The sequence below is a fragment of the Callithrix jacchus genome, chromosome 1 (assembly GCF_049354715.1).
Source record: "Callithrix jacchus isolate 240 chromosome 1, calJac240_pri, whole genome shotgun sequence".
In the NCBI taxonomy this organism is placed as follows: domain Eukaryota; kingdom Metazoa; phylum Chordata; class Mammalia; order Primates; family Cebidae; genus Callithrix; species Callithrix jacchus.
The window spans coordinates 14,506,290-14,522,292 of record NC_133502.1 but is presented as its reverse complement, the minus strand read 5'-3'; the positions used below and the strand labels follow the sequence as shown (position 1 = coordinate 14,522,292).

The window sequence follows — 16,003 nt, the reverse complement described above, 5'->3', positions numbered from 1 at the left end:
TATCATGCACATTTAGACACAAAGCTCTGACTGGCTGCTTGCTGGGTCACACCTCTAGCTACTGTGTATATTCTGCAGTTGATGGGAGTTTCACCAACCAGGCTTCCAAAGTGTTTAATTTATGTGAATTTTCTACTGACATGAGGAAATCTTGAATGACTAGAAGCAAATTATAGTCTTACTATTTTCTTTCATAAGTAAAATCTACAAAATGTTAAAACCCTACTAGCTACTACCTATTGAGCTAGACCAAAGTATGTATAAGATGGTTTCTACGCTTAACCTTATGTCTTCACAGTTGGTGTTCAAGGTCAGTTTTAGGGTCACCATTTTACAGATGAGGATGCTGAGACTCAGTTTACCTGTGCAAATTCATGACCACGATAAGTGGTACCTGACTGAAGCCTGTACATTTTCCACTTTACCAAACTCTGATTATTCATAGCTTAGCATAGTGTCTTAGGAGCCTGGGGAAGTAACCTCATTTTTGAGGCCCTGTTTCATATACTTTACTTGAGTATTTTTTCCCATCTGTAATTAATGCATACCTGTGATGGCACTTCTCTGTTGGAATTAAGATGTCACAAATGACACCTCTGTATCAGTTGCTGGTAGACAGTAAAAATGAGTAAATATTAATAAATAGAAGCCCTGTCAGTACTAAGCAAGTCTTCCTTTCAACTGGATTACAGTTTGCTGGGAGGTTTATTCCCAAAATGTAAATGTATTGATAGATTTGTTTGTTCTACAAAATAATTCTGTACTTTCCTAGAGGATTCAAGGCAGAGTTTATTTAAAGTATAAGTTGTCTTAATACTTAGAATATTTAATCCTTGAGCCTGAAATTGTGTGAAACCTACTTAGAGGTATCTGGTGTGTTTTACTAACAAAGCCATCAATGTGTGTTTTAAGAACCAGCTCCTGGCTGACCATGGACATAATCCTCTCATGAAAAAAGTTTTTGATGTCTACCTGTGTTTTCTTCAAAAACATCAGTCTGAAACAGCTTTAAAAAATGTCTTCACTGCCTTAAGATCCTTAATTTATAAGGTAAGTTGTTTCATGGGTATGTTAGATGTTTTGGCTCCTCCCCCCAGAATTGAAGGGTACATTACCGAGCACTGATCCTTCTGTGCTTTATCTGTTTCCTCTCATCCTGTCTAGTTTCCCTCAACATTCTATGAAGGGAGAGCAGACATGTGTGCGGCTCTGTGTTACGAGATTCTCAAGTGCTGTAACTCCAAGCTGAGTTCCATCAGGACTGAGGCCTCCCAGCTGCTCTACTTCCTGATGAGGAACAACTTCGATTACACTGGAAAGAAGTCCTTTGTCCGGACACATTTGCAAGTGCGTGTGGTTTAGCTTTCCAGTACAGATTTACTCTGGAATCCTGCTGTATCAGGAAAACTTTGAGTATCACATTGACCAATTTACCTTGTCATAAAGATACTGCAAGATCTGGGAAACTGGAAGCCATATTTTCTGGCTTGGTTTATTTCATGCTCCATTACTATAAGACGTGGGCCCCAGATGCATTTCTGTTGGAAAATTGACATTTAAATACTGAGTCAGTATTATACTGATTAAAATTCTGTTGAATCAAGAAGTATTAGAACTTAATAGTGTTACTTAATAGTAAACATTTTAGGTAAGAAACAAAAAGCCCAACCAAAGTGGTTCTTTTCTGTCTTCCACCTACTGACACATCTGCTATCTCTCCAGAGTTAAAGCATCCTAAATTCTCTGCTCTAAGAGCCACCCAACATAATGACACAACTTGTGCATTTTTGTAAACTCTGTTTTTCTACAAATACATGGTAGGTGTCCCTTTTCCATCTCTGCATTTAACCCATAAAAAAATGTATGTATGTATGTATGTGTGTGTGTGTGTAGAGAGAGAGAGAGAGTCCACATAGGACTCATGGATACAACCATGACAAAATAACCCTCTCCCCACCCTCATGGAGTATAGTCTAATGGAGGTCACAGACAAGCCCTGGAACTCTTAGAGTGCAAGTGTGGCCACTCCTATTATAGAGGAACTTGAGTGCATCAGGAGGGGCACCTGGAGGATGAGAAGGATGCATAGGGGCTGGTGATTGAAGAGCAGTGAGCATGCTCCAGGCCATGGTAAACCACTGGGCAGCACCCATCTGGGGAACTAGAGATGTTCCTTACTGTGGAGTTTAGAATATGGGTGAGAAGGAGTTGAGGAGGTTGCATATTCAAATCACTGCATATTTGGACAGATCTTCTGGACTCCTAGCTGAGGTCTAGACTGCCCTTGACCCATAGTCAACACTGTCAGTTGATTATGGGTCAAGGGCAGTCTAGACCTCAGCTAGGAAGACCATTGTCAAAGCTAGGTCAGAGAGGATGGTATCCTAGACCAAGAATGGTGAGGTAAGAAGGAAGAGGAGATTGAGTTGACAACGTTCGGTGACCAGTTGGTACCTGGGTGTGGTGAAGGAAAAGGAAAAATAAAGATGGCCTCCATGCTTTAGCTGGAGCAACTGGATTAAGGCAGTGCTATTCATAGAGCCAGAAAAAGACAGAGCCCCCCCATTGCACAGTTAATATATCCATGCCCTGATAAAGTAGTGCAAAGGGCAGTCTACCCATTGCATATTTAATACGTATAACTTCAGACTGAAAACTGAGAAGTAAATCATATCTCCCTCTTGGTTAGAGAAGATAACAGGTAAATAACTGTCCAAGTGGGTGGGCTTATCTCATTGTCCTTCTCCCTTTGCTCTCCTGATTAGCATTTTGCTTTGCAAACAATATATTTTTAGAGATAGCAAAATCACTTTCTGGAATTATTCTTTTTTTTTTTTTTTTTGAGACGGAGTCTCACACTTGCCAGGACTAGGGTGCAGTGGCGCAATCTCAGCTCACTGCAACCTCCACCTCAAGGTTCAAGCGATTCTCCTGTGTCTACCTCCAGAGTGGCTGGACTTACAGGTGCCCGCCACCACGCCCAGCTAATTTTTTGTAATTTTAGTAGAGACGGGGTTTCACTATCTTGGCCAGACTGGTCTTGAATGCCTCACCTTGTGATCCACCCACCTCAACCTCCCAAAGTGCTGGGATTACAGGCGTGAGCCTCCGTGCCTGGCTGGAATTACTCTTAAAGGGGAAGAAAATGCCTCAGACATTGTTTCCTACACTGGAGCAATCCCTGCTCAAAGCACCTTCCCTCCCCCACCATTTTACCCTGTCCTCAGGCATATCCTAACTTGCAGAAGCCCAGCCTGGGCAGTCATTTGAAGGTAAATTGATTTGCTCATGTTTGTATGTCCCTAAGGTCATCATATCTGTCAGCCAGCTGATAGCAGATGTTGTTGGCATTGGGGGAACCAGATTCCAGCAGTCCCTGTCCATCATCAACAACTGTGCCAACAGTGACCGGCTCATCAAGGTGGGTGGCCTGATCCGTGTTAGTTTCACCCCAAGACTCTTCCTCAGCACCTGAGGTGCATGTGGACAGGCAGAAAACAGAGGAAACCATGTGTCCTTTCTTCTTCCACCCTTGTTTTAGCACACCAGTTTCTCCTCTGATGTGAAGGACTTGACCAAAAGGATACGCACAGTGCTAATGGCCACTGCCCAGATGAAGGAGCACGAGAATGACCCGGAGATGCTGGTGGACCTCCAGTACAGCCTGGCCAAATCCTACGCTAGCACGCCTGAGCTCAGGAAGACGTGGCTCGACAGCATGGCCAGGATCCACGTCAAGAACGGGGATCTCTCGGAGGTAGCCCTGTGAGCGCTTGATCGGGTTTCTGAAAACACCAGTGAGGCGCCATCCACTAAAACATGCCAGTGTTGAGAAAATCATCCCACTAATAAAAAACCAATTAAAACTATGCAAAACTTAAAACAGTCTGAGGCTCAGGGAGACTTTTTAGTGAGCTGAGCATTTTAGTAATTTAAAACCAATTGTAAGGGGTTATTTTTGTCACCCAAGAGCATTGTTTAAACTCTTAAACATACTCACACAGCTTCCTGCTAATTAAAATATACATCAGTACTTCTCTGTAGTTCTGAAATTCAGCTGTTTTATGATAAAATGAATTCCTCCTGTTATTAAGGTAATGACAGGCATTGCTTTCTCCTCCGTGAGGTGGTCCATTTCCTTTTGTGGATGCGGTAGGTATTTGAGCATCTCCCTCTATGCAGAGCTGATGTGTTTCAATATGTAGACTGCATGGCTGGGAGTTGGGTGTGGGGGCTTCAGTACGAGTAATATTGGACTTTGAATATTAACTACGTGACATTGAGCCAGTTTTTTTACCCATCTATTGCTCAATGACATCATCTCTAAAATGGGGAATTAAGGAAAGCAGTTGGCTGCATGGCAGTCTGTGCTCCCAGGAGAACTCATTCAGTGTCTGAGCCTGAGCTGTTTAGGTATGATCAACAGTATTACTATAGCAAGCAAATGTTGACTTTTAAACTTTTATAACTGTTAGAATTAGTAAATTTTATATTCTGAGTCTGAAAATTTTAACTATTTTTACATATTTATTTTTCAAGGAGTTCAGTATGCTAAAAAGTACATATAACTTTACAGTTTTGTTTGACCATAAATTTACTGTAAACCACACATTGGCCATAATAAAAAGGAATAACTAACAGAAGTAATTTTTCTATCATTCTAATAATTTAAGATTTTTTAATGACATGTGTGGCACAGGTCTCTAAAAAATTAAAAATAAGAAAAGGAAGAACTCACTGAGCCTCAGCTGTTTCTCTGTGAACAGTTTTATGTGGCTGTCCTAACAAAGCACCCAGACCGAGTGGCTTCTCACAGAAATGTATCCTCTCACAGTCCTGGAGGCAGGAAGTCCAGGATCGCAGCAGTGGAAGTAGGGCCACATCTCTGAATGTCCTTGGGGAGAACATGTTCCATGTCTGTCCCTGAGCTCTTCGTGTTGCCAGCAGTCCTTGATGTTCCTTGGCCTGTCGCCACATCCCTCCCAGTCACTGCTCCTGTGGTCACATGGCATCCTCCCCCATGTGTCTGTGTCCCTGTGTCTCTTTTCCTTCTGTGACACCAGTAATGTTGAATTTAGGGACCACCACACACCAGTATGACCTCATCTTAACTAAGTACACCTACACAGAGCCTGTTTCCAAATAACTTCACATTCTGAGGTCTCAGGGAGGACATGAACTTTCGGGGAACACTACCCAACCCAGTATACCCAGTGAATAAGGGATAAAAACAGCTAATTTATAAGATTTCTTACTGCCCTTGCTGTGTTTTGTGTATGTACTCGGTAACTCATGATGTACTTTCCTGCCTGTTCCATGCATGTGATTCTGCTGGGCACTGCAAGAGGGACATCCGTGGGAGGCATGAACTCTGCCCCTGAGGACTGGACAGGGCATAGCTCCACACTCCACCAGACTTCTCTCTGCACGCATCAGAGTGCATGCCACACTGCTAACACTGGTTTACACATGTGCACATGGAACAGCCTCTGCTGGTGCATTGGCTAGCTGGTGGTGAGGGTCTAGACGAGGGCACCACATGGTGGCACCCACCCCGCTGACAGGCTCAGAACCACACGCATTAGAACCGTTCAGTGGGTTCACTTCCAACAGCTGTCTGATTTTTATAACACCATGGAATTTGATGAAAATAATTTTTTATTTTTTATTTCAATTTAAGATACATATAATGTTACCTATTTAAGATTAAATTATGTTTATTTAGAATTTTTTATGTTTGGAAAAAAATTATAGTTTGCTCTTAATTTTTAAGTCAAGTAAAAATATATATTAGCACCTGAAATTTGAGCCATTCTCTCAGAATCTAGGGAGGAGCACAGGTTTTCTTCAAAGTGTCCTCCTTTCACTTTGAGAGAAATGATGCAGAAATATTAGGTATAGTAAGAAAAAAGTGCTGTTTTTATCTTTTACATGACAAATGTAATAACTCTTTATAGAAACAAGCCTTAGCAAATGTACTACCATTTATCTCAGCTCCAAATGAATGATTTTCAGTTTATGTAAGTGATTTCACTCTTTTCAAAAGGTAAGATATCAGCTGTAAGAAATACTAGCTGGTGCCTTGAGATCTAACGTAGAAGTACATACATTCATTAGACTTCTGTCTGTTTGGGAGTGTTATGACGTGCTGTTAGGAATGATGGTTCTGAGGCATGTGTCTTTTATTATAGGCAGCAATGTGCTATGTCCACGTAACAGCCCTGGTGGCAGAGTATCTCACACGGAAAGGTAAGGAATTCTTCCTATGTTTTGTGAAATTAATTAGTATAAAACCATACCAAACAGAAGACAAGTGAGAGCCATTCCGGAAGGTTGGAAGGTGGGGATTTGTGTGTCTGTGAAGTGGATTCATTGTTTTATCCCCTGGCGTGAGGTTTGCTTGATTTGGTGGGCACAGCAGAAATGCCAGGATTAGATAGAAAAGTAGGTGGCATGTTGTCATGTAACCTCCTCTGATAGCTTCACTCTGCAAAAACTAGTTAATGAGCTTTGCATCTGGCCAAATCTAGAGCTAAATAGATATTATTTTCTCCTAAGATGGTTCCCACTGGGATGATTAAGCAATCAGAAAGTTGTAACAGGAGATTATGAGACAGCATTTCTGCACTGAAGCCCAGCTGGCTTTATTGTCTGAGAAGGCGGCCTTGCTGGTGGAAACCTTGTCTCCTAGCGGAAGGAGAGGGGGCAAGGAGTGATGCTTCATTTGAGTGCTCTGCATTTGTTCCCAGACGAGCAGCCCATGAATTCTTTCACAAGTTCCCTTTGGTTAAACAGCAGGTGCTTATTTCATTTCAAAATCAGCACAGCCCCAAACAGTGACGTTGATTTTTAGAATACTGAGGTTCTTAGAGAAGCCGGTAGTCTTCGTGTTACATGGGAGAACAGCAGCACCAGATCTGGGCTAATGAGGAAAAGAAGTAGATGCCGAGGCCACAAGCTGTATATTTCTGGTGCAGCTGGCATTTCGGAATGAAACAGCTGAGCCCAAAAGAGAAAAATTGTAAAACGGCTCCATGTTCATTTAATACTAGTACTATTTCCTGTTGAGACCTTTCATCAGGTGATGCATTTCCTCATGTTTAGAAGCAGTCCAGTGGGAGCCGCCCCTTCTCCCCCACAGCCATAGCGCCTGCCTGAGGAGGAGCCGGGGAGGTGAGCCTGAGGGTCAGCCCAGCCCCCGGGGACCCCCTGCCCTGGTCATCTGCCCTCCTGTGGTGGGGGATTTGCCCTTTCAACTTTGCATGGACAGACTTCACTCTCCTTCCCTCCTACTCTCTGGCTATCTGGTTGGCTGCTGGTCTATTCCTGTGGGCACGAGAGGAAAGGACTTTGGCCACCATTTTATTCTACTGGCGCCGTGTTATGTGGTTAAATGTACTATGTAGCCTAAAACATGGGTAGTTTTTTTTAATTTTGTATTTTGTACATTCATGTATCCTCAAGCTCCTAGATTAATGCTTTTCATGAGGGACTCGTGTTTCCATATCAGAAAATAAAAACAAAGCTAAACTGGGATAGTGGCAGAGATGCTAGATAATCCTTGAATGGTGTGGAAACCTGGGGTCCTGTGCAGCAGAAAAGTCTCTGACTTGAGGATCTCCGTTTTCTAGGCTCGATTTCAAAATACGCTGTGTTCCTCTTTCTCCCTAAATGCAGAAGTCTCGACTCAAGTTTTTACTTCTGTTTTATTTTATTGTGAACAGTTATCTCAAAATAGAGTAGTGGAACATCTCATGCCCTTCTTCACTTGATCATTTTGCATAGCTGACATGGTCCAACTGACTTAGAGTTGTTTTCCAGTGACTCTACGATGAGGAAAGGTTCCCAAATGGGCTGTCATTGCTTAAGGATATCCTTATCCCAGACATCGATCCTACCTCTAAGCTAACGCCATTCCCCTTGGACAATCGGAGTAACCAGGCGTCCATGTGCTGTCGATGCAGCCAGCCACTCACCCCGGGGCCACTGGAGTGGAAACCAGCTAAGGCAGCCTCTCTGCTCACCACGGTGGCCACAGAGCTACACCTGGGTTGTGTGGGGAAGCTCTCATCTGAGAGATGTGTTCTCCCCCAGCCAGAGTGGGTGAGATGACAGCTTGAAGAAAACAGTTATTTTTGAGTCATACATTTCCCTTGTATTGGCTTCGACTTCATTTTTCTTAGTATCTCAGCATGAGTCATCCTACCAAGTCAAATTTTCACTTGTTATTTCACGATTAATTTGATTTAATATCTATTTCTCAGTTTCTTTAGAGATTGCATACATTTTAATAAAGGTAAGATTAAAAAATTAAAAAGGGATCAGGAAAAGAAAGTGAAGGAGGTGAGGATTCACTATGGGGAAGTGAATGAAGGAAAGTGCACAGCAGCCCCAGGCGACCACATGAATGCTGTCCTGGTGCCTAAGAGATTTCAAAATCCGTTATTTCATTCAACACAGAAACACACAGGGCGGGAAGAACCCTCAGGGTTCACCCATGTTCAGGTTCCTAACTCTGGCTCTCCCTGCTCTCTCTCTTCCCAGGCATGTTTAGACAAGGATGCACTGCCTTCAGGGTCATTACCCCAAACATCGAGGAGGAGGCCTCCATGATGGAAGACGTGGGGATGCAAGATGTTCATTTCAATGAGGTGCGTGCTTGAACTCACATGGGCTTTCAGGTACTGGGGTATCTGGGAGCTGCTGTTGGCAGTGCCAGTGCATCTGACCAGGACTTTTTCCACACATGCTCTCACTGAGAGGATCCCCCAGACAACTGATAAGAGCAACAAGAGCTTCTGCTGTTCTCCCTTTCTAGGAGTACCTCCTTTTCTTTGGAAAGAGGTTGTGAGGGGCTAGAATGTAGTGAAGTGAGGCTCAGCACTTGAGCACTTCTAGTAAAAGTTCCAATATATTGTTCATAAAGTTTCTCATTCTTTATAGCAGTTAATTTTTCTGGCTCATGAGTTTTCTTGGTTCCAATCGGACTTTTAAGTTAATGTCTCCAGCACCAGTCATCTCCCCAGGGCCAACTCAAAGGCATGAGAGGCCAGACTTGGGTCCTGGTCACAGCAGCCCCTGTCTAGGGTCTTGGTCCCTGCCTCCATTGTGGCCCAGGTCCTATGGGCCCTTAGGAAACATGGCCACTCTCTCTTCCTGCCACACATAAAGACCAGCAAGTTTGACATTAGATCACCATAGCAATTTCTGCAAATTCTAATTTCTTGCTAAAACAGGGTAGCCTTGCAACCACTTATCTGTAACTGGAGAGTTTTGAAATAAAACTAGATATTTGAATAAATGCCAGTTTTCTGCTGGCATTCACTCTGTTTCCTTTTCCATGCCTGTCTGCCTGAAGGGTTCTTTCTGTATACCTGCCTTCCCTCAGCCCAGGGCAGAATGAAACAGCTGAGGGAAAGCTTTTTAATACTGCCCATGTTTTAAGGAAAATGAAGTTGCCCAATTTCTCCCATGTAGTGGAAGAGCAAGTAGAGAAAGGAGTCAGTCTCTCCTGCACCTGCTTTATCCTGGCTTCCAGGACCACAGTGGTGTGGCATACATTTGAGACTGGGGCTTCTAAGCATTCTCATGCCAGGGAGGTGGGACCTTGAACACACATCCTCATGACATGAGCTAGGTCGTAAGTCAGTGGTTCTCACGGTGTGGTCCTGGAACCTGTCAGCGAGTCTTTGAGACTGGCACTCTTGCCACTGAATGTCTTTGAGGCTGACTTTTCTCTGTGTGCATGGCCCAGACAGCCTGTCCAACAGGCTGGGTGCAGAAGGGCTGCGCATTCAGGCTCCTCCCACAGAGTTAGGCGGTAGACAGTGCTGTCAAATGTAAAGCAGTACTACTCTTGACTCGGTTTTTTTTTTTTTTTTGAAAAATATTTTTTATTTAAAAATGCTATTTTAAAAATATATAATAGGTTTATTGTTTTCACTAAATTAATAAGTAAATCTTATTAAATCTTTCTCCATTTTCATAGCTAGTATTATAAATATTCAGAGAACATTCATATAAACTTGGGATCCTCAATAATTTTAAAAATCTATGAAGGGGTCTTGAGCTCAAAAAGTTTAAGAACCACTGTTGTAAATCGTCTAGTCTCAAATGGCCCTCAAAATTAAAAACTAAGCATCAATTAAAAGGATAGTATATTGAGTGTACTTCATGTTTAAATATTAAGATAATTTTAACCCCAATAAAGTTTTCTAAGTATCCTACAAAAAAAGAAATCGATGGGTTATTACATGGTATTAACAGTTCTGCAGTTTCTCCACCTTGAAAGGCCTGGGTGTTTGATCTTTTTTTTTTTTTTTTTAACTTTTTAGTCCCAAATATGAAACATGTTACTGAAGGATCAAGGCCCACATGTTCTTGGCTTTGAGCTCCTCACTTCAGGCAAATTTCGACTGAGTTTTTCTCCAAGGAGAGGCATGGCTGCATTGTCTCCTTGCAGAAACTGCCCTTATGCCTCTGCCACATCAGGCCTCTGGAGTGTACCGTTTTGTTTGGAATTAGATAAGGAAAGCAATGATGCCAGGAACAGGTAAAGACCAAAAAGTAGGCAGTTTTTAGTGACCTGTCCTGCAGAGCTGATAAAATGAAGCTTGCGTTTGCTCATCTTGATTAATAGGCTGAGATAGTTATGATGTTAGAGCCTAATGAATTAGCCTGTGAAATCAAGTGCAGACAGCCTTGGGGAAATTGTGAATGGCGCCCCCGTAAGTACTAAGCAAGCCTGTGGCAAGGACCTCTTTGTCAGCTGTTTTCAGAAGATGGACTTGTCACCTTGTCCTTGAAACATAAACTTAGTAAATCTTTAACAAGGTCCATAGTACATGACAACCCGTGGTGATTAGGATGGGACACAGCAGGGTTATAAAGTCCTGAGCGAGCCCCGCACATCCAGATTGAAACTAACGGGAAGTGGAAAGACTAAGGTGTTCTAAAAGACGGGAAAGCAGAAATTACCACGCATGTTTTTGTACTGGCTGCCAGGATGTAGCAAGAAAAAGAGAGATGAAAATCTCTGCCAGAGAGGAAGGAAGTTTGGGAAAATCTGATGGGAAATAAGTGTATAACACACTTTAGTAAAAATCATTGCCCTTTTAATCTGCATTATTAGGTATAATTAAATGCCTGCGATGTTCTCCTAAAGTGATTTTTAAGGGACACTACCTAAAAATACTCAATTCTCTTAGCAACAGGCTTCAGATGAGTTTTTATTGGCACCAATTCCACCTTCCCTGACTCTGATCCAAAGAGCAGACTCTTTTCCAGCTGCTTTTGATTAATAAAGCGAAACCTCCAATTCATATTTACAATCGTTTCACAAGACTGAGCCTGTGTAGACTGAAGAATTGGGAGTTTCCTGTGGTGTCAAAATTCCCCATGGCCCGTGTAGTTTTGAGATCCCTCCTGTGTTAATGAATGTTGTTAACAAGATCCTGAAGGATGCAGGTAGCATACACTGAGGAAAGTCTAAGAAAGGGACTGTTTTTAAAAGTTCAGAGAGGGTTTAGGGAAGCCAACAAGGAATGTTGCAGTACCCCCGAAGTTAGCAGCAGCTGGGTGTCACCCCTTAACCTTAGGGATAAAGGGGGAGAAAGGAAGACATTCCATAGAGGATGGGCAGGACCTGTGAGCTTTAGTAAAGGACTAAATGCAGGGAGGGAAGGAGCAACTGCCCACCTCACTCTGCTTCTGCCCCCCAGCCTCCTCCTGGGGCCTGTCCTTGGTGGTGGCGGCAGCTGGACAGGAAGTCACCATGCAGGAGTCCTCATGTGTCTGCTTCCCAGAGCAGAGCCAGGGGGAACAGGGCCCAGAGGAGTTCCAGGGGGAAAGTGGAAAGTACAGGTGATCCTCATTATGTACCTATCTGCTGAAATTTCTTTGTAGCCCCCAAATCAGTACTCCATGGTGCTTCTGTGGTCATTCAGGGATATGTACAGAGCATCAGAAGACTACCACTCAACAGTGCTTCCAGCTGAGGCTGAACCAGGCAACACTCTGCTTCTAACATGTTGCAGCTCTCATCCCCTTACCAGAGGCATTTGAACCACAGTGACTCCATCTTGAGTGAGGGCTGGAGAGATGAGCCTGGGACTTGCTGAGAGTCTTTCCCAGAAAGTCAGGCATTCCTAGCCTCTAGATGTTTACAGTTAAGGAAACAAATTAATAATGTTTACTAGACAGACTCAGACTTGGGAGTGTCCAGATATCCCAATATCTGGAGAAGAAAGGCATTCCTAATTTTGTTTTAAAGATAATAATACCGATTTTTGCAAAATATAGTAATTAAGAAAATTCTTTATCACAAATCCTTGTGGCAGAGCACATCTCCCCATATACATGAGCATTGTGCCTAGGGCGGACACGTCCTTCCTCCGACTTTCAGGAACGCCCTACTCTGTCTATGGAGGAGCTGTACTTTGACCACTTCACTTTCTTAGTAAACTTGCTTTTACTTTACACTGTGGGCTTGCCCTGAATTCTTTCTTACACGAGATCCAAGTACCCTCTCTTGGGGTCTGGATCGGGACCACCATGAACAGGCCTCCTTTTGGTGGTGTACTTAGTGCCATCTTGTTCACATTTGTGTGGATTTTGTTGGTGGTTTGCTGTTTAAAATGGCTCCAGTGCAGCGCTTAAGTGCCGTCTATGGTTCCTAAGCATAAGAACACGGCCATGTGCCACATGTGAGTTGCATAAGCTTTGTTCAGGTGTGAGTTCTAGTGCTGTTGGCTATATAGTTAATGTTAATGAATCAACAGTATATCTTTAGTTAGGTGTTTTTAAACAAAACACATAAAGCAAGTGTAGGTATTGATTGGTTAATGAAAATGTTATAACCAGAGGCTCCCAGGAACTAAACTTTGCGTTTTCCCTCAGAATCGGGCAAGTATTCACTAATTCACAGTGACTCTATAGAGCATAACCACCTCAGATGGTGAGAACCGACTGTATCTAGCACACAAACTGTTGTTTTACAGAATGGCAGGTTTCACTATTGCAGAATTGCCGCTGAATGTAATAAACATTACATGAACTTAACTGGGCCAGTCTCTGGCTTCTATTAGTCAAAATTGTTTCTATTCAGGAACAGTTGCCAGTAAGACACATAAAGTGTTTACATCCATAGACCATCCCAGGAGACGGAGATATCAACAGAACCTATCCGGAGATTACTGTTTACGTCTCATCCAGTGTGGCAGTTAACCCTGTAGAGCCAGTTCTCCTCCACTTTACCCTTGACTGACAGTGTTCCACATGGCACGTCCTCACTGTTACAGCAGTTCTCCACAACAGTAGTGGCAGTGAGTGGGGAACTCAGCCAGTGGAGCTTGGGTAGCTGTTCTGCCTTTGCCTGATTCCTGCACAGACCGCCCTGCTTCATTTTGCAAATATGGACTGGGCTTCCTTGGCACTGAGCTGGGGGCTGGAGGTCTGAGGGTGAGTAAGCTAAGGTCCCTACCATAGCACACGACATTTCTGCTGCTGCTTCCTGCCCTTGGAGGAGAAACACCTCAGCCACAGTCCCTCCAGTCGGAACTGGAAGTTGTCTGAGTTCTTTGTAACCTGGAAATTTCTTGATTGACATATGTTGATACATTCCATAGACTAGCCGTGTGCCATGTTGCTAGCTCAGGGATGTGTACCTGAAAGTCCCTGCCTCAGAGAGTTTCACCCAGTGCAAGAGTCCTCAAGCTTTCAGGTGCTTAGGAATTACTTGGATCCCTGCTACAAATACAGATACCCATCCTTACCCTCCAAATCCAGATTCAGTTGGGTGGGTGTGGGGCCCAGGAATCTGTATTTTAATAAGCATCTAAGGTGATTATTCTGATGTAAAGGGTCCTCAGCTACACCTTGAAAAATGATGATATAGTAGAAATGTGTATTATGCTATGATAGTACACCTTTGCCTAAGCCAGGTCATGCATCTGCAGTTATTCCCAAATGGTAGATAACACGGACGGTATATAGCTTCATAGGTAAGGTTAGTTATATATAGCTTCATAGGTAAGGTTAGTTAAATTAAGCAATCCTAAAATAGATCAAATGGTGTCTCAATGAAAAAATATTTAAATAATTCTTCACAAACATAGGCTCATGCAGGCATTTTTATGCACACACACACACACACAGCGTTAATGTGCTGTTTCCAGAGACAGATGCTCAGTGCCTTCAATTGCATCACTGTGGCACACTAAAAACGGGCCTGGCTAATTACATTTTTAAAAACTTCCCTGATGGCTTATGGTTCTTTTAAGTCTAGGCTAATATTTTATTATATTTGCTTATATATTATAAAATATTAGCCTAGATTAAATATTACAAAATATTTTCTAATATTAAAAATATGAATATATTACAAAATATTTTCCCCAAACCAGTTATTACTTGCAGCTGTTTGCATATGTCAACAACATGGGAAAAAATACCTTGGAATTTAAATTTTAAGCCTTGTGGTGAAACCTCAGGCACTCCATATGACTGCCCTCTAAGGTGATCACTGTCTGACCACTGTCAAGATTCATTCTGGTTTTTAGATGCAATGATTGCAGAGAATTTAAAGTAAATTAATAACTAGAATTTCTCCTGATAATGTTCTTCATATTTTCTCCAATGTTTAGTTATTGTGTCTTGGTCTTTGTGACTATATAATTTTGTATTGATGGATGGTCTCTCAGACTTAGCTGCCAGTCATTACCAGTTATTTCTAATCAAAGAATTGTTACTTGATGCACAATTAGTCAAAATTGTTTCTATTCAGGAACAGCACAAGCTGTAAAGGATTAGGTACAGAGTTTACATTAGCTTGAATAATTCATCTTACTAAATTAGGATCTGATGTTGAGTAATCCACACTCTACTTTTATGAAAGATGGACTTTTTTAAATATAAAAGTCATTTTTAGTTTGTTATTGCATGAAATCTGTGCTAACTCTGCTTTTTATAGTATAAAATACCACTTATTTACAATAATAAGTGATATTTGGACTGCTAAACTATAGAATTTGAATGGCTTTTGAATCAGAAAAGAAGGTAAAATAATGTTCAGTAGAGCATAAAAGTTAATGATGTGTTATTTCCTAATTCTTGATACCCATCAAATTGTGAGGCTTATTTCATAATTACTTACTAAACTCTATTCACTTTATCAACTTTCCTGTTTCCCAGCCATTTTGGAGGCTCTCCCTTGTTGAAGTCCATCTTTTCTTTTTACCAAATATAACAGGTTCTCCCATAATGAACTCAATTATCTATATCATATTACATATATATATATATCATATATCAATACTTATATGCTACTTAAATTCAGGTTTTATTATTAAACTATTCACTTGTTTCTAATTTGACTAAACAAGAGTAAAAATAGCCTGTATTCAAATGGTATTTAGATGTGGTGGCTCACACCTATAATCCCAGCACTTTGGGAGGCAGGGGCTGGAGGATCATGAGAGCCCAGGAGTTCCAGACCAGCCTGGGAAACATAGTGAGACCCTGTCCCTACACACACACACACACACACACACACACACACACAGTACACGTTTATTCACTCATCCAATAGATACTGGACTACCCAGTGTGTATGTGGCACTGTGTGATTACATAGATTATACAGCCCAATAAAAATTAAGGTTATTTTATTTTATTTTGAGACAAGATCTAACTCTGTGGCCCAGGCTGGAGTGCAGTGGCGCGATCTCAGTTCACTGCAACCTCCTTCTTCTAGGCTCAAGCCACTCTCCCACCTCAGTCTCCCAAGTAGCTGGGACTACAGACATGTGCTACCATGCCCAGCTGTATTTTTTGTAGAGGCAGGGTTTTACCACATTGCCAAGGCTGGTCTTGAACTCCTGAGCTCAAGCAATCTGCCCACCTTGCTTTCCTAACATGCTGGGATTATAGGCGTGAGCCACTGTGACAAGCCTAAGTTTTGTTTTTTGTTTAATTAATACAAAGTAGGAAATGATGATTGTGGTTG

General features: G+C 42.2%; 1 protein-coding gene across 50 annotated transcripts in view; it reads left to right on the top strand.

The window, feature by feature from the left end:
* Positions 1-16,003, top strand: part of DOCK9 (dedicator of cytokinesis 9) — a 295,684-nt gene that overhangs the window by 255,784 nt on the left and 23,897 nt on the right. For 27 of the 50 annotated variants that reach the window (XM_054245030.2, XM_054244912.2, XM_054244598.2 and 24 more), the window contains 7 exons: positions 913-1,050; positions 1,165-1,347; positions 3,308-3,421; positions 3,542-3,757; positions 6,192-6,249; positions 7,105-7,173; positions 8,545-8,651. In XM_054245030.2, coding sequence (XP_054101005.1) covers positions 913-1,050; positions 1,165-1,347; positions 3,308-3,421; positions 3,542-3,757; positions 6,192-6,249; positions 7,105-7,173; positions 8,545-8,651 — 885 coding nt within the window. The remainder of the gene's footprint in view (positions 1-912; positions 1,051-1,164; positions 1,348-3,307; positions 3,422-3,541; positions 3,758-6,191; positions 6,250-7,104; positions 7,174-8,544; positions 8,652-16,003) is intronic. The other 23 variants (XM_054245273.2, XM_078372637.1, XM_078371991.1 and 20 more) reach the window with 1 other exon arrangement.